The following is a 25576-nucleotide window of genomic DNA, read 5'->3' as shown; positions in this document are numbered from 1 at the left end:
TGTCATCTCTGGAGCTTTTAAAATCATCTGCAGGTACTACATAAGAAAATCTCTTACGTTAAGGGCATTTACCTGTGATTGGATGCTTTCCCCTCTCCCCCAGCTGTAGCCTGACTCCTCTCTCCTCCAAATATAATCAGGGTTCTGGCTCCAGAGGAAGCGGGAGGGGCTCCGGAACTAGGCTAGTGCTGGAAACTAGGTAGTATCTCATGGGTATCTGGAAGCAGATTAAATAGTGTATATGTCTACTCCTCCCTTTAGGTGATTGCCTTTACGTTTTATTAAATGCTACAAATTGAAAGCATAAAATGTTATAAAGACCTGCTTATACGAGCACTTGGGAGACTCTGATAGAAAGCTGATTTCTGATTATGGCAATAGGAATATAGCATCTCATCTTGGTTATTAAAGTATTTTCCCATCAATTAAAAATATTTATGCTAACGGCTCTGTAAAAAGTATTGTTATATTTTTACATGAATGGATACATGTTTTAATCAAAATTGTTTTTCAAAGTGATGATAATATTTATTTCTAAGACTTGTAACCAGTTGTAATTTTAAATATAATTTACATTTTGATTTTTGGCTTTACTTTTAAAACATACTTGGATTTTTAAAATTATTTTAAATAATTTTAGATTCCTCAGCAAGAAATGGGGTTCTCACTAAAGCCACTGTCCCCATTTATGCAACAGGAGTCCTTACATGTTATATTCAGGTAAGGAGAAAATCCTTTTACTGGAAAATGTAAGAGCACTTTCTGTTTAGAAAGATACCTAATATTATGTCTTCTTAATGTGTGTGTAAGTGAAAATGTTACCTATAAAGGAAAACAAAATTTATTTCTTCATGGTATTCGATTAGTTATTTATAATGAAGAGCATATTTGAATAGTAAGTCCCTGAGTAAAATCTCCGTTGAACAAATAAGTTGACAGATGGTGTACTTCTTGATATTTGGTTAGATTGTACTTGTTTAGCAGTTTCTTTGTGTTTCATGATGAACTTTTCAAAAACAACAAAGCACACACGGTAGGTGAAGCAAACTACAAAGTGCTGTAGGACACTATACTCTGTCATCATTTTTAGCAAAGTGCTTTTTGATTATACTTCATTTTTCTTAATTGTTACCGCATAATAAATTATCCCAAAACATAATGGTTTATCACAACCCTTTTATTTGCTCACGGGCTTTGCTCAGCTAGGGGTCTCTTCTGCTGGTTTTGTGGTGGTCACTCATGCTGCTTCAGTCAGCTGGTTGGTTGGCAGGGGGCTCAGCTAGGATGACTGAGCATCAGTCTCCACGTGGTTGCAGGGCCTCTCTCTCGCCACGGGGCCTCTGGAACAGCAGAGCTGGACTTCTGACAGGGGCTCAAGGCTCCCAAGAGTGCAAAAGCAGAATCTGCTAGGCTGTGATTTAGGCCTGGGTTTGGCACATCACTACTACTACATTCTATTGGTGGTAGCAAGTCACAGGCCCCGCCCACATTCAAGAGGAGGGAACTAAATGAGGGCATGGACCAGGAGGTGTGGCTTATTGGTGCTCACCATCACACTATTCAACGTTGTTTTAAGTGAATTACACATGAGATGTAGGAAGGCACATCAGTCATTTTTAAGTGTGAGGCAGTCCCACCAGTAAGGTGAAAATATAGACTCGGGATAAAAGTATTTTTGGAAATTAGGATGCGAGAATCAAAAAGGAAGACCTTTTTTCCTGAATTTTCTTCCAATATCTAACATTTCTTTTGCCCTTTGAATTCACATTTATTGCATTCTTCTTCCAAAACAGATTTGAATCATCTTACAACATTAAAATATAGATACTTTGCAATAGAAGCTCCAACTCTGTTAAAGTAGGACAGTATTCTTTTAAACTTTGCTTTTCTACACTAGTTTCTAAGACTACCTCATAATATGGGTACACGTAGAATCCCTGTGTATAGAATATTTTAAGGCATGTAGCCTTAATAGATTGTAAATTGTCTCCGTTCTTAAATTCATGGTGATTAAGTCCTGATACATTGCCAGACAAAGGTTTATAGACCATTCTCATCACTTTTTAATTTTGGAAGCTGTTCCAGCATAATAGCAAGTGTGATGTCAATATTTTTCTCTTTCTTTTTTTAACCCCTGCAAATTTGTATGTTGATTTTGACCACAAATAGTATAAAGCATACCAAAGTACCAAGTACAAGATTTTCTTCATAGTATGCCCTCAGTATAGATTTGTTGAATAAATGAGTAAGGACATGTCTTTTGAGTCACTCACTATATGAAGTCCAAATACCTAAAGAGAGAAGAACTCTTTTAAGTTTTCTACAAAATGTGAAGTGAAGTAACTATCATAGATTGCCAGTGTTACTTGTTTTAGGAAGCACATACCAGCAGTTAGTATTTTTCTTACTAAACAAAATTTTCTGTTAGGGTAAATCACTGCCCTATTTGCTTTGGTAAACAAAACCTATTTTGAATCTAACATGTAAGCAATATTTTTTGTCTTGAGATTTCAAAAATAAGATTGTAATACATTTTCAAATCAAAAGAACCATTGCTTATTTAGAAGTCTATTTCGGAGCTCTTATTGCACACTTAAGTATTTTCAGATTTTCAGTTAATTTAACAAATTTATGCATATTCTTTGACAACTAAAAATGGATGAAGTTTCTTTTTCAACATAGGTGTGATGCTGATTTGTCCGCATCTAAGCTTTTCATTTAAGTAGACTGTCATGTTTTAAAACTGTTACATCCATTCTTTATTCATCCTGATTATTTTGTCAACCCTTTAATCTCTACCTCATTCTAAATTAACCTATGTAGAAAAAAATGGTAGGCGGTAACCCAATCTTCTTCACAAGAGTTATTTATTGTTGACCTAGTATATTCCTAATGGCAAAAAAAATTGATTCTAGTTTGTTATTCATTTCTGATAGAATGTCAGATTCCTTTCCTTACAGATTCAGGTTAATTTAACATACACAGTATTTTTTTTAACTTTACTAATTTAGCAGACTTACTTTTTCTAACATATTTCTTAATAGAGTGTTCTGTAAGAAAAAAAGAAAAATATCTTCTGATTATGAAAATAATGGTTTGTTAAAGAAAGGTGAAAAATATAGATTGTTTTTCAATCAAACATGCTATTTCTTTCAAAAACACAATAGTCTCTATTTCCGCAAGCATGCAGTTTCTCATCACTAAGACATTGCAAATATAGTTTCTGGAAATCGATTTTTTACTGTTATAGGGATAGCTGTCTTAGTAGTTTGTATTTAAGTATTTAGAGCCAAAATTAATGGGAACAAAAACTGGTAAAACAAATTTTGAAAAAAGAATATACCCTTTTATGTTCCAAACCAGGACTATCTAATAAAACTTTCTGCAATGATGGAAATAATCTGTATCTGAGCTGTCCAATAAGGTAGCTGCTAGCCACATGTGGCTGTTAAATATGAATAGACACATGTGGTGAGTGGCTACCATATTGGAAAACACAGGCCTAAATCTATGAATTAAGCTAGTCTGTCCTCACACCACTGTGATCATAAATATACTTAATACATATCTTTAATTAAAATGCTTCCAAATTAAGATATTTCACCTTTATTTGGTAAAATGTTCCAACGATGGATAGGAAATTATGGCTTTAGTTCTACTTCTTTGCTTGAAAATTCATTATCTGTCTTTTTTCTCTGTAGGAAGAAGACCGAAAACTGTTAGTTGGATTCTTAGAAGATGTAATGACCCTGCTTTCATTATCTCATGCTCCGCTTGATAGCCTGAAGGCTTCTTTTGTGGAACTGGGGTAAAACTAATAGCTTATAGATTTTTAAAAGTCATGTGAAGTTTTTAAATTGGATTTATAGAGTATATATTTTCAGTCTAAAAAGATTGGCGTACGCATCAAATCTCTTGTTTTTGAGCCTTAAGGTTTTTGGTTTTTGTTTTTTGCTTATTTATACATTCTCAATATTTTGTAATCAGTACATTATAATAAAAGAGTGGGGAAAAGGTTACAGACATAGGTTTTCTTTAAAGCAGTGGAGAAATAAAATCTAATACAGTTTTGAAGAAAACTTAGTTTTCCCAAAACTGAAAAAGGAGCCCAAGTGCAAGCCAGGTCATTATGCTCCTTTCTCTGTTCACTTGATTTGCCTGCTCCCGCTCATCATCACATCGTCTGTCGCTAAAGCAGTTCTCATCCAGTGTTCACTGAAAACAGGCTTATGCATTTATTAATAACACTATCTTGCATTGTGACAGGCTTCACAGCCAACTTACCCGTCCATACAGATGATTTGAGTTGATGTTATTTGATCCTACAACAATCATAGGACATAGATAGGACATATAATGCTTCTCCAATTTTGATAGATGCAGAAATTAAGATCCACAGAGGTTGTACATTACCCATCTAAATCTTAGTCCGGCGCTCTTTCTTTTTTTCCTCATAGGTAAATTTTATTTTTCTATATTTTTTTGTAATTTTAACTTCTATGCTATTAAAGAGTTAAAATTTCTATCATAGTTGCAAATGCTTAGAGAAGCTAAGAGTGTAGTTCCTGAGTATGCTAAAAGTTTGTAGTTTTATAGGGTGACTTTTTTAAAGAGTCTTGGACGCAATCTATTAAACCATACAAAGTCATTCTATATGTTTAACCAGTATTTTTATCATTACTATTCCTTATCAATGTAGTATTTTACAGTACACCAGTAAGGCGCTATGGCTCTCACTTTTAATACTGACTTGCTTCTTTCAGTGCAAATCCAGCGTACCACGAGTTGTTGTTGACTGTTTTATGGTATGGTGTTGTCCACACTTCGGCACTTGTGAGGTGTACTGCTGCTAGAATGTTTGAGGTATGGAAACAGATGCTTCTGTGGGTTTGTATTATAATGATTTTCTCTGGAAGAGGGAGAAGGGAATGTTTTTTAAAAATAGTTTTACGTGCTGTTATGTTGATTATATTTTATGGTATTGAACAATGTCTAATTTTATGGTATTGAACAATGTCTAGTTGTGTACTGTGTGATGGGGCAGAAATTTAGCTTTGACATATTTAGGAATATTTTCTAGCTTTAATGGTTCCTTGGATGTTATTCTGTTATCAGTTCAATTTCTCAAATTTTCTTTTAAATCTTATTTTAATTTCCATCCTATGCAAATCTTTCTGACTATACTTTCCTATTTACTGAAGTATATGACAACTAAAATAAAACAATATAGGATACTTTTAAAGTTGTAAAATATAATTGGATGCATGAGTAGCATTAAAAAATCAATTATTGCAGTTACGGAACTATTTATTTTATTATCCTACTTCATTATTCCCTCACATACCATATCTGGAATAACATCCCTATAGATTATTGGCTTATAGGTTTATAAAAGAATAGATTATTCATACAATTTAACTAGATTTTCTTAAATTGCCACCAAGTTAAATATGAAAATTTACATACTTATCTCTTGTACCGATGATAGAGGAAAATTATGTCATCTCCTAGTTATGTGTATATATACATTTTATATGTATATATATATATGTTCTTCTAGAACTTATATTTGAGCACTAAAGTTGGTTTAGAACATTTCTTACTGCTAGATTCTTGCCATAGAGACAGACTGCCTGTGTTCAGTTTCTGTCTCCGCCATCTAGTGGCAAGTTCAAACTTCTCTGTGCCTTAGTTTCCTCAATTACAAAATTAAGATGTTAATAAATATCCATCCCAAAGGATTTTTGTTAATAATAAGAATTAATACTTGTAAATCCCTTAAAATAGTGTCTGGTATATAGTAAGAATTTTTTAAATGTCAACTATCATTATCATTCTTTTTATTAATGCTATTACTTCACAAAATAATATAATAGTTTAGGGAACATATATTTATCCAGATTAAAATGTCCCTAACTGCATGTGATTCTTTAACTATCTTAAAGCATGTATTTCCATGAGAACTGGATAACTGAATTATTTCTGAATTTCAGAATTCTCCCACAATTTAAAATAAATTGCAATTTGAAAGACAGAGCACTGATATATTTAAAATATATACTGTTAAAACTTTTAAACATATGAAATAAATTTCTGGAATCGAAAGAAAATTTCCTTGTTATCAGAAGGTTGAAAATCCTGTCCAGGTTATTCCCTCAGTTATTATACATACTTTATTTTTAAAAAACTATTATCAGGTGTTCTTTTTCAAGGAGAATACCAAGTTGAAAATTCAATTTGATGTCTAGTGTAAGTTCCTTCTGGGTGTAAATAATTTTTGATTATTCACTATATTCAAAAAAATCATTACCATGAAAGAAATGTCTTTCTTTAGTTTCCTCCTTCCCCCCGAAAAGAAAACAGCATTCTTTTAAATGAAGAGCTATTTCTTTAATATACTCTCCTCATAGGATTTTATTCTAAGACTATAAAAGCTATTGTTTCCTCTTAAACCATTTGTTTCTAAAATGTATGTATGCACCGGTGAAGTTATCATACAAGTGAAAATAATTTAAGTAAATAAAATGGAGTATCCTCTCTTTTTATGTGTTTTTGAGTTTTTTCCTCCTTATTTCTTATATGTGGCTTTTGTCTGGTTTTGGTTTCTATGTTTGCTGTCAGTGCTAGTCTGGAACCTATACCTGTGCTTAAGCAGTTTTCAGTGTTCTCTCAGATTGTTTATAAACTAAGTCTATTTTGAGAGATTATTTCAATATTTTTTCAGATTCATTTATGATTAAAAAAAATGTTCACTGAGCATGCCAGTAAAAATCGTCAGTAGGAAAAATTAAAGTTAATTTTTGTCAATGACTCTTATTTTAAACATAATTGTATTAAGGGAATAAGTATATTTCATAAGATCTCTTTTGATACTAAAACTTTGTTTTACAGTTATGCCTGCTTCTCTCCAAAATGAGTTAATTCAAATTAAGAACATAAAAATAGGACACTTAAAATAAAATTAAAATTTTTTTAAATGTGAGACTGGACACTGTTGAAAAGAAAGCAAAAACTGACATACCAGGAACACAATATGAGATACTTTAGTGAAATTGAACATTAAATTTAGCTCTGAGTTTTCAGACAGCAGGACGAAAAAGGGAAACCCAATCAGTCATATTATTCTCATTGTAAAATAAGAGACCAAATATAAAGATTTCTTTATATCAATCATAAGGAAATTAAGCATGTAACATTGGACTACAACTCACAGAGGGCATGAGCTTTAAGACAAATGTGACTGAATCTTTTTTCTAGTTCCACCTCTAATGTCCTGGGCAAGTTACTTAACTTCTGTAAGGCTCATTTCTTCATCTGTTGAAACATTGGTAATAATTGTATTTAACCTCAGCAGGTTCCAGGTCAAATGATACATTGTGTGTAAAGTGTGTGATAATTGATAGCTCTTAAATTTTGCTTTCTGATTTTCTAGCTTAATAAAGAAATTAAACTGAAAAAGTCCAGAGCAATGAAAAAACTAACTTGTCGCTTAGATTATCCTTTTTTTTTTTTAATGCTGTTTGTCTGGCACAAAATAGACATTTCAAGATATACTTTACTGATTCACATCTAAGGTATCTTATTTATAAAATGATACAAAGAGTTGTATTTCACAGTATTTGAACTTCCTTTTCCCTATTTCTTTCTACCTGACATCAGTAATGTTTAAGGTAATAACAAAAATTCTTACGTCATTTAATTCATGCTTAATTACCCCGGTTTTTTATAAAAATTATTTCAGAATGTTGAAGTAGATTCCAAAATGAATCAGTTGTTAAATGGTAACGGTATTGTAAAATTAAGAATTTTCACATGCAGTGAGCTCTGCTCTCTGACGTGTTGTGTAGGAGGAATGTGTTAACGTAGCACACAGTGGTGGGGTTCTGTTACTGAAAATTCCGTGGCATCGTTTATCTTCCACGAGGACTAGTTCATTACAAGGTGAACAGATTGTTTAGCATTGAGGATTAATTTGTGTTTACATTCTGAAATTGAGAATTTAGCATTAGGATATTGCCCTTCTCTGTTGAACTCATTAAATTCAGTGTTTTTTATAAAAAAACAAGATGTATACTTCTTAATATTGTCCTCTTGTTCTATGATTTAGGCTTGGTTGCCAAATAAATTGCTTTTATGGTTAGATCATAGAGATGGGTCTAATTGTGCTCATCGTATATACTTTATTTACTTCAGCTTTTAGAGAAATGTAAAACAAAGACCTGTTTGTAAATGTTAGCTAGTTGAACCAGCCAAAAAACTTTTTGTTTTTCTAATATATTTTTTATTGAGGTCACATAGGTTTATAACGTTACTTAAGTTTCAACATTGTATGTACTACCTTGTGTTCACCACCAAAAGTCTAGTTTCCATCCATGATCACCATACAATAAAAATTTTTATAATTAATAATTTTCCCCAAAATACATCACAAATCTTATATCCTTGAAGTACTCCTAAAAAGTAAACTCATATTTCTTGAATGCCTAGTCTTTGTCAGCTACAATATTTAGGTATATTACATGCAATTAGTAGCATAACAATCCTTTAAGGTAGATGACAGATCACCATTTTCAGATGAGAAAACTGAGTTTCAAGAGATGATGTAATACTATATCTGAGGACACGTGGCTAATAAGTAGAGAGCTAGAGTCTAAACCCAAATCTGATTCCCATGTGTAATACTTTCCACTAGGCTGTATTATATCTCTCTACCTCAAAAGAGAAAGTTATGTGACGTAAAAGGTTGGGGATTATCCCATGCGATTTTAAAATTTACTTCCTATAGAACAATCAGAAGCAATGTAGTGGTGGCAGCTAGCCATTTGAGTTTGGTTTAAAAACAGTCCAGTTTGTACCTTGTTGGTCATAATAAAATCACACCAGATTTACTTAAAGAATTTTAACCACAGAACCCAATATATGTCTTCTTTTTAGCCCTTTTTTAAATAAAAAGTAAAGGTTTCTTTTAAGTTGCATTTTAATTGAACATGGAAATTGCACAGACTACTTGACCAAAAGTACAAACTGCCGTTGAATTGGTGACAAACTGTGTTTTCGTGGACTGCTAGGCTATTTAAGCTTTATTTTCCTCCTAAGCATTCTCCACCTTTATAAAGCACTCTAGTAGCAGTATTTGCTTAGCTTCTAATTTTGTTTTTGCTTTTGTGTTTTCTCTCTTTCTCGTGGTGATTCCTTTCTTCTTCCCATGGCATTGTGTTTGTTCTTTCCATGCATCACCTGTGAATACCCCCTGCGCTGACCAATCAGCTGTTGGTGAAGGGGGTGAATGAAACTCTGGTAGCTCAGAGGGTTGTTCCTGCTCTCATTACTCTCTCCAGTGACCCTGAAATGTAAGTGTGGTCCCTGCCTTGTACACTCAGCATCCCTTTCTAAGTGTGCCTGTCAAGAAGTAACCATCAGCTTTTAAATTCATTGAAGAATATTTTATCGCTTTCAAATGATCATGTTGGAGTATGCTTACTTGGTTTTAAATTTTATCATGCTGGTATTCATGTATCTTCAAGTCACCTTTCACCGTAAGCCTCATTTGGAGGCCATATATTATAAAACTATATCTATTAACAGTGTTAATTCTCAATAAATATTTCCAATGCTTAAAACATGCTGATGGACTATTTCTTCCAAGCCAAGAAGGGATGCTCTGCTAATCTCACTAACATGTTGTTACCAGTAAGTATAGTGGCATGAACCAAAGGCTGTTAACAATTTAATGTCTCGAGTGGGTGACTAAACCAAGAAAGGGCAATGAGTCTGCCTGCCCATCCTCAGTCACAGCTAACCCAGTTCTCATTCCAGTTTACCAAACCATTTTCTATTGCATGTTGACTGGTATACAGCTGACTCTTCGAGGCATGAGCGAAGCGTTAGTTGACAAGCGGGTAGCTCCGGCCCTTGTTACCTTGTCCAGTGATCCTGAATTGTGAGTTTCACAGACTGCGACCTTAAGTTATCCTGTCTGTCTTTTTGAGCATTCTTCTTGGTCTGCTTTTTAAATTTTAATTTGTCATTGCTAGAGACTAATATGGTATATTTGCCTTGTATTTACTTTGATATACATTTTAATAATGATTAGTTTTTCATCTCAAAGTAAGCTTCAGTTTCTTTCTCTTTTAATTCGAACAGCTCCGTCAGGATTGCCACAATTCCAGCTTTTGGCACTATTATGGAAACAGTTATTCAAAGAGAGGTAGGAAACGATAGAAATTTATTTCTATCTATGTACTGTTGAGGTGATCATAACACGTTACCATACACATAGCTGGTGGTACAGGGCAGGAAGCATCATACCTTGCATTTTATTTCTTAATTAGTTGTAGACCAACAGAGTATCTCAGTATTTGACATCATGATAGCCTAGCCAAAGTATATTTTCATGTCCTAAGGAAATCTCTATAGTCTTCTCAATTAGAAAAGTAAGTAGAAGTCAACTGTCAGATGTTCTGTTTTAGACCCAGCTGGATACTGCAGTTTTGATTGATCCTTCAAACCAGATCTTGTTCCAGAGCCTTCTGTTGTCCAGTAAACTTCTAGACAGTCTACATAAATTCCTGATTGCCAGTTTGTATGGATTTGAAGACTGTTTTGTCAGATAAACTTTAGGAACACAACCCTCCCTCAGTTTCACAAACGGGCTAGAGGACACCTGTATTCTCCCCACTGTCATTGATATCAAGCAGTAGGTCATCTGGGAGACTGTTGTCATCTTGTTGCAGCACATATCACTGTGGCAATACTCTGTCACGCCTGATTCAGATTACCAAAGTCTTCCTCCCTGAAAGCATATTTCAATTGAGAAATTTATGACTTAATTTTAAGATTGCTAAGTTCTTTCTGCAACATTAACTATAAGGCACTTCTCAAAATTAGTATCAAAATTTTGTTCTGTATTATCATGTCCTTATACAAGTGAAAAACTCTGTGGGTTAGAAAATAAATTATTTGTGACCACATTACTTAGCCACTTAAATAGGAGACAAGATTTTTCGTCTAACAGACATTTGCCAAAAAAAGAAAAACTATTTTGTAAAATTCCTTTGTCATATAGATTTTTTTATAACAAAAATTAAACAACTTTGTTAGCTGTGGAAAAATGTTTTCCATTTTTCACTTATGTATTTCACTGGTAAAGCGACATAAAAAAAAAAGCACATCATTCTGCAAAGCTTGCAGTCTTGGCAGAATTTCAACATGTTCTTAAATCCTAAAATAAAAATGTCTTAGGGAAATGTGAGTAAGATGTAAGTCATTAATGACTCATAGCTTTCAGAAGGTGAATAATTGGGTAATTTACACTGATTTGTTTTAAGAATTATAATTTAGATATATATCACTTCATCATAAATTTATCTCTTTTTCTCTAAATATTATGGAGTCTTTACATGTTTTTTTATAGATTGCCAGGTTAATTTTTTTATTTTAAAAAAACAAAAAAAAGAGGAATTAACAAGCATACACAAAAATATAAAACCTTTTCTGAGCCAAAAGACTAAATAAATACTTCAATTTCAAATTTCTTCTATCATGTTGATATAAAACATTTGAATCCCATGCTGCATGCCATCTTTAATCTGTATCTTTCTCTTTAATAACGCTACTCAATTATTAATATTCTATCAAATATCCAATTTGAAGTTGCTGGAAAGAGTGAAAATGCAGTTGGCTTCTTTTCTGGAGGATCCTCAGTATCAGGACCAATATTCTTTGCATACAGAAATCATAAAAACGTTTGGTAGAGTTGGGCCTAATGCAGAACCAAGGTTCCGAGATGAATGTAAGTTGCATTTTTCCTGAATTGTAATATCAAAGCCATACGCTTCTCTGAGCATTTGTCATGTGTTAAATCCTTTCTATATTAGCTTTCGTATACTAAAAGCTAAAAGTGAAAAGAGCTGGTTGTTGTGAATTGCTCGGTATTACAGTTACTGGATGTTTTCTTATGCTATATACTGATTGCTGTAAGACATGAAAAGGAATTCAAACAATTTCAAGTTATTCAAATTATTCAAGTTATTATTTTAAAAACATTTCTTACAACTGTTAATTTCAACATAATGTGCTGCCTTCTATTTAAAGCTTATTATTTCTTATTTTTAAAGAAATTTTGTATGTTTCCCTATATATTCTTATAAAAATATGCATTTCTTCCACTTAGCATGCTACTCAGCTATGATATATCAGTTTGTTTTAATTCACAGCTTATTGATCTGCTAACTGATCTGCATGATCGTATGAAGCATTTTCTCTTGTTTCTATAGTATCTTTTTCACTGTGGGCCTCACAGTAAAGAAATTGTTTAAGATAACAGTTTCTTCAGGTGGCTTCAAAGCATCCAGGAATTATTATTCCACACGCATGTCACTTATCACTGCTATACTTTAGTCCTTTTATTTTTTGCAATTTGACATGCTCTGTATAGGACTTCAAGTTTGACTTCTTTAAGTCAGTTTGTTTTCTAATACAAAATTGGATTCCCCAAAGACTAGTTGTTACATATCCAGCCTGGTATTTTTAAGATAAAAGTTATCAACAAAAAATATTTTCAGGATTTGGACTATAGTGTTCAAAGGTCTGTTGAGGTCAACAGTTTTTGAGCTGTAGAAACACAGTCACAAGATTATTTTTTAATGGGTAACATGAGGAGAAAAATAACAACTTATAATTAGGTAACAGAAAATGGTTTGGTATTTTTGTTGGCAATAGGGATAGTTCCACATGTTGTAACATCAGATTTACAGGTGACCCTAGTAAAAATTCTGAAGGGCTTTGACGAACTTTGTAGAGGCTGTAATCGCTCTGAAGCAAGGAGAATAACCTTGGCTCCTGGATCAAAGAATAGGCTAGATAGGCAATGGGTCTTTGGTGGGCGCCATGTTTAGTTAAATTTCTAGACCGTGATCTAACCCTTTTGAGTATAGTCAAAAGAAAGGTATATGTGTCACAGGGAAGAAAATTTTTCTTTTCATAATGGTCTCAAAATAATAATGAAAGGTTGGCTTGCGAACCTGTATTTAGAAGACACAATCTTAGGCAGTAGGGGTTTTCGTTGCTACTGATTTGGTTATATTTTTTGAGCCACCATTTTTTTTTCAGCAGTAGGTTGTTTATATTTTTGAAATTTTACATTTTTGTTGAGCTATAAGATACTGAGTCCATTGAGTCACTTGAAAACTCAATCACCAGTGCTGTTTGACATTGGTCTGTGCTAAGAAATTGAGAAACTAAAGCTAGTAATAGTTTTATGAAGGAATGAAATACTTTGATGTTGAAAAAGAATATACTATATTTACCTTTTGTTTAATAGTAATGGTAACATCTAATTTTTCTAAAGAAACTTATTTATAAAGATAATAGCAACACAAGAGGTCACTTGTTTATATTTTTTTATTTGGTTTTCATTTTTCAAATTGGAAAATTGAATTGCAGTGAGGCCAAATGACCTGTATACATCTTCATATTTAGTTTATAGTGACAGTGCTATAATCTGTTTCTCCCAAATCCCAGATCACTATTCTGAAAAAACTTGCTTTCTTCCCTAGTAAGAGAAAGTACTGTGGGTGTAACCTTTGGAAAATCATTTAGAATGAAAATGAAATTTTATAAATTAAAATGAAAAATTATTTTTTAAGATGCATGAGTATTGTATGTGTGTTTTGTATAAAAATGTAACAATTTCTTTTTCTTTTTTCCAGTTGTTATACCACATTTGCACAAGTTAGCCTTGGTGAACAACTTACAAATTGTGGACTCTAAAAGACTGGATATTGCTACCCATCTTTTTGAAGCCTACAGTGCACTTTCTTGTTGTTGTATCCTTGATTGATACGTGTCTGTATTTATATAACAAATCTTGCAATGAACATCAGTTATTAAAGGTTAGGAAGTAGATTTTTTTTTTAACTTACATGATAAGGATTGCAGAAAATTAAAAATTTGATTTGACTTGCCCCACTACTTATTCTAGCCATCTCATAATTTTACAAGATAATTTTAAGTCCTCTGTGATTATGTGTTCTATAGTTTTAAAAGCACTGACTAAAGTTTTACTTATTTCAATCGGCTATATAACTGAGCAAAAAATGAATTATAGCTGAGGCGTCTGTTAATCAAAAGGAAGCTTGTATGTGTGCTGGCGTTTGGGTTTTACAATGAATGTTTAACTATCTGTATCCAGTGGAATACTATGACTGACTCTTGCAGAGATGTCACTCACTGAAAAAGTGCGGTGCCAATATGGCTGATCATCTCAGGGATGACAGACATGGAGGCAGACTCAGAGATGTCCAGCCGATGTCACCCCTGCATCTTACAACTGATTAAACAAAGCTTACTTAGTGACTTTTTCTGTTTTTTTATAATTAAAAAACAAAACTGTGACTAGAACAAAGAACTTTAGGTATCCTCTTAAGTGTCCTCTTTACTGTTGTAGGCCTAGTAAAATAAAACTAAGAAGGAAGTAAAGATTAAGATGGACAAAGTGAACTCAGTTTCTAGGCTCTCCCATTAAAAGGCAGGTGAGTTCAAGAAAGGGGACATGAGAGATTGAAAAAGGAATGAAAGACTGATTACTCAAACAGAACTATAAAAGTACATGCTAGACAACATAATCAGACAATTGTGATTATGACAGAAAAAAAATGACAATAGAGAGAGGTTTCTGTTGATTCATAGGAGAAACTAGAGGACAAAGGAAGAGTTCCAGAATTAATATTCATAGTTCCATATTGTCATATATCAGTGTGAAGTAATAAAGTGAACAGGTAATTTTAAATAAGACAAATATGTTCCAAAATGCCACTGACACTCATTGGCACTGGATTCTTGACTGGCATGTTCTAATGGGGCGGGGGGGTTATTTTTGTTCAGAATAAATCAAATAGAGAAAGTAGAAACTGAGAGCTATTAGTTAAGGAGCTATTTGTCCATTTGGAAATGTTAAAACTTGAAGTTGGATGCATGGTTGAAAGCATTTTATTTTGGGAATCTTCTACAAATTATTCATCTGGATGATGTAAGCCATGTTGCTTTTATAATACCAGATTATAAAGTGGGCAGAGACACATATTTTGACAATTTTGTACTTCAACTATCCACATAGCTGTAATTATCCATAGTCTATATTGTATAAGTTTAACTCCACTAAAAGGAGAACTTACTATCATTCTTGATTAATCCTGTTGGCATTTTCAACTTACAGAAGATAGAGGAAGCAAAAAAAAGGAAGTGATATTCTGAATTATCAAGGAAGAACTCTTTAGTAATGGAGAAGTAACAGGACCCTTACAGAAAGCAATTATGGCATAACAGAGTTTGTATTTCAAAGAAAGAGAATATTAGTATACTTACACCTGTTCCCTAGACTTTTAGAAAGTAGATGTTTAAAAACTGAAGCAAAAGTCGTGTATATTCTTAAATAGCAGAGTTTCTAAAGGAATGTGCCTCGAGGAAAATGGGAAAGTTAAAAGATCAGAAATTTTAGCTCTGTAAAGCTAAATTTTCCAAGTGGGTAAAGCATCGGTTTTTAAAGAGCCTAGAAGTCTGTAGAGAAGGAATATTATTGTGTGTTTAAGTATCCCCAGAGTATTACCGGAGTAAATACAGTCAAAACTCTTTATACCAGTACAGCAAGGGGAAGAACCATCTTAACAATAAACCCTGTTCAAGTACTAAAAATGTTAGTTCTGCATGAGTCAGAACTTGTGTCAACAGGGTGGTGTAGCCACTAATAAAATTACATTGTCCAAATCTCTTCTGCTATTCCGTTGCATTCTGAGCTGGGAGAACACAAGAGTATTCCTTTCAACCTTGACATGATGTTTTAAGAAGGACATAGAAAAACCATAGTGTTTAGCAGTTGGCATAGTAATAAATCAAGAAATCATTTTTTACACAATTTTGAAGGGGTTTACGAATGTTTAAACTGAAGAAGAGATAACTTGGGGCTGAAAAGATAGTTCAAAAATTATTTTAAAGGTCGTTACTCATGCGCACACTGTGTAACTACGGTGCAAAGCTAACTACTAAGCAGAGAGATCACAGAGAGGCCGATTTTATTAGAAACACTTTCTAATTGAACTCTCTAAAAATGCAGTGATTTCGCTAATGAAGCTGTGAATGTCCTGTCATTGTTAGCATGAGGGGCCTTATGAGCATCATTCATGATGAGGTCGAGGTTGATTCCTAATACGTAGGAGGTAAGACTAAATGACCTCTGAGTCTTCAACCATTAAGAAAGATTGTATGATTCCATGGGGAAAAGGAAGGACCCAACAGTGAATAGAAAAAGAGGAGAGTGAATTCTTTTGCCTCCAAATAAAGCCATCTTCAGCTTTTCAATCCATGCCCATGTTTCTCTAGATCAGACTCTTAACTACTAATCTTAACTGCTACTCTTACTACTTAAGACACTCACAGTTATGTCTTGGTGGTGCTTTCCTCCTATCTGGAAAACAAGGCTGCACAACCATTAAGATGCAGCCCTCTATATGTCTGTAAGGGTTTGCTTCAACAAAATGATGTCTGTATTTTTCGTACTGCCTATTTATAAGTAACTCATTATAGGAGCCTTGTTAAAAGTTTTTATTTATAACTGTATTTTTAAGGCCATAGTTATATGTTACACAGATTTCTTTTTACTTAATGAAATTCCTTATAATTTGTTTTCCAAAAAGGGTAACTCATCTTTATTAAGGGAACCCATTGACTGGTATTTTTCACTTGAATATGATGTAACATTAAATAAGTAAGAACTATTTTTAAATGGCTAGCAACTATAATGAGGTGAGAATATGTCAGCATTGATATGAATAAACAAGGTGAATTGTTTTCTTAAAAAATGTATCTACTTCCTGATTCCTTTGAATGTCAAGATAATCAACTAAAACTCAAAAGATGACCAGGAAATATAACTAATTAAAATTATATTATTACATTAAAAGCTCTCTTTCCCGGTTCAATTAGAACCAATAGTAGATCAGTTTAATAGGATGATTAAAGCAAGAAATCAGGAGAACAGTATATACTTAAGATAGCTTAATTTAAAAAACATAAATTTTCTTTTACCAAACTTGTGATGTAAGACTAAGGTATTTCTTTTGTGGGAGTCTGCCGATTAGAGTTACACATTATCTTTCTTAGATAACCTGTATTTATGTTATTGTCTATGATTTTCCATGTAAGTTTCTTTAAAGAGGATCCAGAAACATTTCTGATCCTGGGAATATAGAATTTTTCTAGTTTTGTGTATTTTTCCTAATCTTTCAATACATATATAATTAAACAGCAATGTTCTAAGCAATTGGCCTTTATCATTTTTTCCTAAAACTTTCAACTTAATTGTCATGGAAACCTCAATTTTCTTACGTTGCATACTTTGTACTCATTTTAACATCCAATTAAATGATTTAATTTTCACACATTTCATGTGTTTATATAATATGTAAGTAAATTGTGTAATGTAACAATAATGAATACCACTGACATAAAGAAATGTGTGTGATTAAACACAATTGACTCTTGAGAAGTAACTAAACATGAGAATCGTGCTTGACGGAGGCCTGTTTGCCTGCCCTAAGCCATCCACGTGCCATAGGCATCATTAAAGAGAGCTGCGTTTTTTAAATTTTTCTATTGTTCTATGGGACATACCAGACTGTCCTTTTTTTCTTCCTTAACTATGTTGTCTCAAGTCATTTCAGAGGATTTAATGGTTAATCACTTTTTACCTGGTCTCAGATGTTTACGGATTGACATGGAACATCTTTCCCCAGAGCATGAGGTAAGCTACGGTAGTGATAAAGTCACTGTGAATATCAGTGGCTTGTTCACATATTTTCATATTTCCTATTCACACTTTCATTCCTCTTTATGTCTCGTGTGATTACGATACCAGGTGCTCGATTTTTTTACATCAGTTCAGTGTCATTTTATGGATTTATTTACTGGTTATGCAATCTTAAGCAGCTCCTTTAACATCTCTGAGCCTCTGTTTAATTCTCTAAAGTCGGGGAAACAGTCTCCTTCACTGAATATAATTAGAATTTAAGAAGATAATGTACATGAAATGCTTTTTATCTATAAAATGCTATAGTGTTATCTCAGATCATCAACTTTCATAGAAGCAAGATTTATATTTTCTTTCACTATTTCCTCATTATTCTTTCATTCTACTTGTCTTCCTATTTCCTCCAAAACCCCGTATCGTTTATTTCTTGTTCTGTATCTTCAACCTGTCTTTCTACAGCTTTTCTTTAATTTATTATCATGGTTGACTCTCCCCTCTTAAAGGAAGCAAAACAAAACAAAAAGAAAAACTTCTCTTCACCCCTCCCACAAAATCTATTTCCTCCCATTGGTCTGTGCTCACTGTCTCAACTTCCACACTGTCTGTTGGTATATCATATTCACTAGCGTCACACTAATTCAGTGAAACTGCTATTCCTAAGGTCACTGGTGATCAAAATGCTCCACAGAAAGGACGTTTTTCAGACCTGATCAGAGTATATAAGAGTACAAACCCTTTTATTCATATCTTTGTCGACACCTGGTATTCTTAAGGCTTTTCAATTTGGTGGATATAAAATGGTATCTCAGTATGATTTTCATTTCCCTGTTATTTCTTCAAAGTTTGGTATATCCTGGGAATACCAGTATTTTTTCAGTTTTGTGTTTTATGAATATCTTTTTCAATTTGTTTTACGTTTTTTTCACATTTTTGGCACCTTTGAGCACTGATTCTTAATTTTTAATAGTCAAATTGATCATTTCCAAAAGACATTATCTCTTATACTTTCTTCTAAAATGTTTAAAGTTGTATTTGTACAATAAAATTCTAATCCATCTAGAATTGGTTTTTATATATGGTGTGAGGTGCTCCAATTACATTTTTTTTCTATACGGATAACCAGTTGTCCCATTATTGTTTATTGATCAGTTCATCCTGTCTGTACTGATTGGCAGTGCCCCTCTACCATATATGGAGTGGCTATGTATGCATGTGTCCATTATTTTTTCCATTGGTCTCTTAGTCAGTTATTGTAACAATGATACACAGTCTTCATACAGTGATCTTGCTAGAAAGTGCTGAAATCTCGTAGGACAAGTGCAGTGTCGTGACCTTTTCAGCACTGTTCGTGACCCTTAGCTTTTTCATATGAATTTTAGCATTATCTTACCAAGTTCCAAGAAAAATCTCATTCAGATTATTATTGAAATTGAATTGATTCTATACATTAATTCAGGGAGACATTGTCTTCATGATTTTAAGTTTTTTATCCAGAACATGCTATATCTTATATTTATTTAGATCTCATTTAATGTCTTTCAGTAAAGCTTTATAATTTCATCCGAGAAAATGTGACACCTTATATCTATAATGTTATAATGCTATCTTTTTTAGGACTATGTATTTTTTAACCCTTTCTTGCTATTATATAGAAATTTAAAAAACAAAAACTTGTGTATGTTGAAATTATGTCTGGCCAACTTGAGAAACTTTATTATTAATTCTAATAATAAAATTTCTCTGGATTTTTTTTTGTGTGTATGTTTTCTATGTAGAAAAGTCATCTGCAAATAATATATGCTGTTCTAATACTCTTACTTTATTTTTTTCTTTCTTTCTTACTGTTGGAATCTGTATTGCTGTCCCTTTTTCACTTCTGATATTAACTTGTTTCTTGCTTTTTTTAAAATAGTTTTGATAGAGATTTATCAACTTTATTAATCTTTTTAAATATTGAACTTTGGCTGTGTTGATTTTTCTTTATTTGCTGTTTCATAGCTTTCTGTTTTCATCTTTATCTCTTCTTGCTTTATTTAGGTTTAAGTGTGCCTTTTTTCTATATTTCTAATTTCTTTTTTTTTTTCTTTTTTTTTTTTTTTTTTAAGGAGGAAGCTTAGATTATTTCTTTCTAACACATGAATTTAAGGCTCTTAAGTATTCCTTTAGCCACATCCCATGCATTTGCTGTGTAGTATCTTCATTATCATTCAATTCATATTAGATTCTCATTTCCATATTTCTTTATTGATCCATGTCTTTTGTTTAATAAGGTAGGAGTAGTCAGTTTTATGACTCAGTTCTCCTATGTACATCAATTTTTGTGATCTGCTTGTTCTATCAGCTATTGAAAGATGTGTTAAAATTGTGATTGGGAATTGACTATTTCTCCTTTTAGTTTTTCAATTTTTGCTTTGTGTATTTTATAGATGCCCTTTATCTGGTTGAGGAAGTTCCCTTTTATTGCCAATTGGTTGAGTAATCAATTGAGATGATCAAATGGTTATTGTTTTTTATTCTCTTGAACGGTGATTTACACTAGTAATTTTCAACCTTTGCTTTCCTGCCATAAATGCTTCTTGGTTATGATGTATAATTCCTTTCATAGGAAACTGGATTCGGTTTGCTAGTATTTAGTTGAGGATTTTTGCATCCAAGATGAAGGCTAAGTCTGCAGGATACAACAAACAAGAAGCAAGCCCTATTTCTCCACTATTCAATAGTGTAGAGTGAGACTGAAAATAGGAGGAGTCTTTAAAAGAATCAGACTCCCAGATGCCCTTTCCAATCTTGGTGGAAGACTAGAGCTTTACTTTCTAAACTTGGGATATCAGACGTAGCTAACAGCAAGCACAAGGTGCTATACCGAAAAAAGGGAAATTAAGAGAAGGCACAGTTAGTGATTGGAAACCTCATTACCATTTCTCTTCTTAGCTCCAAGAATGCTGGCAGCCACGATTATACCCTCAGGGGGAAAAAGATCAACAGAGAATTAGGTTTGTGCCAGATTCACCTTAAAGTGAAGTTACTCATACCTGAAGAGATTTTACTCAGCATTTTAGTGTCCCAGGCTTTAGTGGACATCCCAAGATCAACCATTTGAGAAAAGCCTCTAATGTCAAAGACAAAAACATACATGCAAGAAAGAGGACCCTGGACAAAACAAACAATAGAGGGAGCAGAAGAAAAAGTACCAAAAACAATAAAGTGAAAAATAGTTAGACAAAAATCTATACTCTGTCAGATGAGAGAGTGGGAAAACAGGAAAGATTCAAGAAGGAGTTAATCTAGGAGATGTAACACATGTGACAAAAGTGCCATTCTCTCAGAATAACTAAAGTCCTTCCTGTAATCTGCAAGGCACTATGGGATCTAGCCCCCTCCTCCTTTACATCTCAGACCTTATTCTCCCCACTCCCTGGCTCACTCTGTACCCACCACTCTGACCTCCTTGCTTGGAACATGATGGATGGTACTCCCACCCAGAGCCCTTGCTCAGCCTCTTCCCAGTGTCAAAAATACCTGCTCCTTCATCTCCTTCATCTCCTTTGCTTAAATGTCATCTTCTCCATGAAGTCTGTATGAAAAATCTCCATATAAATTGTAACATTCTTCACCTTAGCCCCTAGTATCCCTTATCTGACTCAGTGTTCTTTCCAAAGCCCTCATCACCTTCAAATATATGATCTAATTTGCCTGTTTTTTATGTTTATTGTCTAGAACATAAGCTCTTCACAAGAAGGGGATGTTGTCTGTTTTATTTGCTACATTCTCTGTGTCTAAAAAAGTGCCTGGCACATAGTAGATGCCAGTAAATATTTGTTGTTTAGTGTCCTCCATGCCCAAACCTGGGCCAAGAATATTCAGGAAGCCCATTCAGTTTCTGCTGCGGTTGCCAGCAGCAGGAGCAGCAGTTTCTTCCATCCCTCCACCCTTTCCATCACTCACTTTGTCTCCCTGCAAAAATGACGTTAACTCTTAGACACCCACTGTATCCACAACTAGATTTTAATAACCACAGATCTCTCCCTGCTCTCTGCTCTAGACGTTAAAATAGAGAATCTTGCTTTTTGTAACCCAGAGAAAACAAAGGGGTATGGGACAGAACATATTTTACTGGGGAAATATGTTTGTCCATGGTGTGTGCCGTGCCTATGTTAAATGTATAGATGTATACAAATTTTACTTTTAACTTTAGATAGTAGAGAAAACTAAGGGAGAATGGGAATCAGACTTAGGAGAAAGGTTAGTGAAAATCAAAATGAACTGTGAAGTTATATGACTGAGGTCTTTGAAAGCTGTTCCTCTACCCAATCTAGCATCTAATGTGAATTCTTTTAATAAAGTAACCTGCCAAAGCTTTAAATTTTTAATTAACGTATTAGCTTATGGGAATATTAAAAATTAAAATAAAAACTTGTATTAACTATAGCATTTCAGTATGTCAGCTGTATTTCACTAATGTCTATTTTTTTTTAATCAGGTTATTTTAAGTTCCATGATAAAAGAATGTGAACAAAAAGTAGAGAACAAGACCGTCCAAGAGCCTCAAGGGTAAGACATTAATTCTTTTTTTAAGGCTTCATGTTAACCTTAATTTCTCTAAATTTTCTATACATGGGTCTAGTGTTTTATTTTGTGTTATTTTGAAGTCATTTACTTGGATGACAAGAATATTCTTTAAATCAGCAGTTCTCAAATGCTAGCCCATAAACCATCTGTGTCAGGATTATCTGGGGAATTTGAAATTCAGATCTCTCCCCCATCCTGTGTGCCCTCCTCTCCACGTTCTGATCCAGCCTGGAGATCTGTATGTTTCAAAGCTTCCAAAGAGATTCTGATGTGGAGCTGACTGAGGAATCACGGGTCCAAATAGTTTCTTAGAAGTTTGTGACCGGAGTTTGTAAGATGTAACTTGATGCACTGCATAAAGAATTGTAAACTTGTCGATGTTCTAGTCTCATGCTTCTAACCAAACTAATTAGAATTTAAAGATTTGGTGAAATTAAAATGCAAACAGATGTGAAAGAGTAAACCTGGGCATTCAGGAGAGGAAGTACTTTATAAATAGACTGTGTGAGCTCTTACCTCTTGCTGAAGTAACCTTGAGCAGTTAATCTTTGTCTCTTCCTCATTCGTTGAGCAGTTGATTTTAAATGGACTCTGTTAAATAAAAAGCTCAAAGGTATTTCCTTTATAAAGCTGCCTACCAGGAATAAGTGTCTCATCCTATCAGGCTAGGTACACACTCACACACGCAGCCTTTTGCCTCTTGCTGTGTATCAGAATCCTTTCTTTAGCCTCCTAGGGTGGTAGGACCTCTTTTGCGATTTTAGCTATGGAAAGTTAAAACAATAGAAATATTTGGATAGGTTTCTATTCTGAACACAAAAATCCATAATAGTAACACCAAAGCAAATATTTCTGTTTGCTTGCCCTACATTAAATATTAAGATTATTTGGTGCCTTGGTTTAAAATGTGGAAGTTGGGGGACAGAATTCAGAAGAATTTTGTATAAAATTTAGAAATTTCATGAATTAGCATGCAGAAATTTAAAAAGAGAAACATTTTATTTTTTAATACTTAATTTAGAGAATTTCAAATAAACATAAAAACAGGTAATATAATGAATTCCCATGTACTCCTCAACTTCAATAATTATCACCTCATAGTCAATTTTATTCAATCCATATCCTACCACTTTACCCCTCCCATATTCTGGTATGTGTCTCTAAAAGATACGTGCTATTTTTAAAAACATTAACACAATATCAATGAAAACAAGAATTAGATTGCTGTGTTACTTGATTGCCAAGCACATTTTATCTTGTAGGTAGTAAGTGGCCATTGCAGTCCTTTGAGAAGGGTTGGAATATGAAGAAGTGATTATTTCAGAAGTTAATCAGATAATGCAAGGAGACCAAATCTAAGACTGTTGGAATACTTCAGTTGTAAATTATTGGCAATAGAAATAAAAATAAATGATAAGAAATGTTTCATAGAATAATGTCACAGGATTTGATGAGTGGTCTAAAATAGAAACAGAGCCATTACATTCACTGTTGGGAAGAGAGAAAAAATGGTGGAAACACTGGCAAAGAAAGAAAGAAAAATTTGGAGTTACTTCTAAAGTTAGAGTATGAAAAAAAGCTTGAGGTGTTGGCTTTATCTAGCAAACAGCAGTGCTGTGGGACTGGCCCTCAAGACAAGGGTTGTAATTCAGTAAATATTCTGGAGTCGCCCTTAGGGAGATGATATTTGAAACTTTGAGAGTAAATTTTGTAATTGAAGAACCAACAGCCAAATGCTGGACCTTATTTTGTGGGAGGATTCCTTTGTGGGAAGAGAAAATGAGCAGGAAAGGGGTACAAGATGAAGGGGGAGACCACGTTGGTGTACTGGCGGAAGGGCATGGGGACTAAGAGGTTTTCAAGACGGGAATGATGTTCCAGCGTCTCACGGGGTGGTTCACAGCGCACACCTCTAAGGCCTACGCAGAACCTGAAGTGCTCGGTGATGGCAGGTACTTCATGCGCAGATTCTGCGGACATCTGTTAAGCTCCTGCACCACCACCTCCACTCCTTGCCCTCGACGTGTTCAAACATATTCTGTTACTTAGTCCTCAGGATATTTTGCAATAGTAATTGCAGTCTGTTTTACAGATGAGGAAACTGAATCAGAGCAGTCTAAAGCATCTTAGCCAAAGCCACAATAGACCAATAAACTGGCTTTCTGAGTCCATTACAGCATAATTGTTGGGCCACTGAAAACTTATACTTGATCAGTGTTCCATTCAGTAGTGTGATAAATCAGCAATCTTTAGTAGTCATTTAGATTACATTTACTCCCTACATAGAAGGTTGGTCAAAAAGAAGTGGACTTGAAGTTGTTGACTGAAACTAATAAAACTCACAATTCAGGACGTGTTCTCCCCCCTCAAAGAAAACAAAGTTATATGTCATAGGATTGTTATCAACACAGTACATGAGCTCACTGTGATTTACTAATTTGTGAAAATAGGTATAATATCTTCCAGGATTGCTATAAGAATTAAATGAAATGATAATGATAAGAGGAATAACTACTAACACTTACGGCATAGTATTACGTGCCTGCCACTGCTAATGAGCACTTTACACGCGTATACTCCTAAATAGCCCTATGCAGTAGGTAATAGAATTATCTTCATTTTACAGATCAGGCTTACATTACAAATGAGATTAAATAAATTGCCCAAAGTCACATAGCTGTTAAATGCCAGAGCCGAGATGCAGTCTCATTCCAGACTTGCTCCTAACCACAATACCATACTGCTTTCTTGAATACAAACGATGAACATGAAAGCTAACCAAGGGTGGTACATATAAACTTTTCTCCGTAAAGATTAATTCCCCTTTTGTAAGACCAGTTCAGAACATATTTATTAACATTATGCTACTAAAGAAATTTTAAAAATGGACGTTTAAGTTTTTTAATTGCTTTACATGAATTATTTTAAAATGTCTTCCCTAGCTCAATGTCAATTGCTGCAAGCTTAGTGAGTGAAGATACGAAGACCAAGTTTTTGAACAAAATGGGCCAGCTGACAACATCAGGTGCCATGTTGGCCAATGTGTTTCAGAGAAAGAAGTAAAAGCAGGAAGGAAGCCCCCCGCAAACACTACGATGGACCTCAAGCAGACTGGTTCCTTGTACTTGAAGTACTTGCCTTTTTTATTTGTTTGTTTTATGTTCTTGCATTATCATTTTATCCTAACCTCCAAAGATATTTGCACTC

At 33.8% G+C, this 25576-nt stretch overlaps 1 protein-coding gene across 5 annotated transcripts in view; it reads left to right on the top strand.

Moving 5' to 3' along the window:
* Nucleotides 1-25576, top strand: part of RELCH (RAB11 binding and LisH domain, coiled-coil and HEAT repeat containing) — a 91063-nt gene extending 65487 nt beyond the window's left edge. For 4 of the 5 annotated variants that reach the window (XM_081078092.1, XM_081078095.1, XM_081078094.1 and 1 more), the window contains 10 exons: nucleotides 641-720; nucleotides 3702-3808; nucleotides 4764-4863; nucleotides 9268-9350; nucleotides 10144-10207; nucleotides 11653-11791; nucleotides 13710-13826; nucleotides 17706-17794; nucleotides 22281-22351; nucleotides 25312-25576. In XM_081078092.1, the coding sequence (XP_080934218.1) occupies nucleotides 641-720; nucleotides 3702-3808; nucleotides 4764-4863; nucleotides 9268-9350; nucleotides 10144-10207; nucleotides 11653-11791; nucleotides 13710-13826; nucleotides 17706-17794; nucleotides 22281-22351; nucleotides 25312-25432 (971 nt within the window). In that variant the 3' untranslated portion in view covers nucleotides 25433-25576. Of the gene's footprint in view, nucleotides 1-640; nucleotides 721-3701; nucleotides 3809-4763; nucleotides 4864-9267; nucleotides 9351-9857; nucleotides 9941-10143; nucleotides 10208-11652; nucleotides 11792-13709; nucleotides 13827-17705; nucleotides 17795-22280; nucleotides 22352-25311 lie in introns of all 5 variants that reach the window. The other variant, XM_081078096.1, reaches the window with a different exon arrangement.

This window comes from Rhinolophus hipposideros, assembly GCF_964194185.1.
Source record: "Rhinolophus hipposideros genome assembly, chromosome: 17".
NCBI lineage: Eukaryota > Metazoa > Chordata > Mammalia > Chiroptera > Rhinolophidae > Rhinolophus > Rhinolophus hipposideros.
This window is presented reverse-complemented; position numbering and strand designations above follow the sequence as displayed.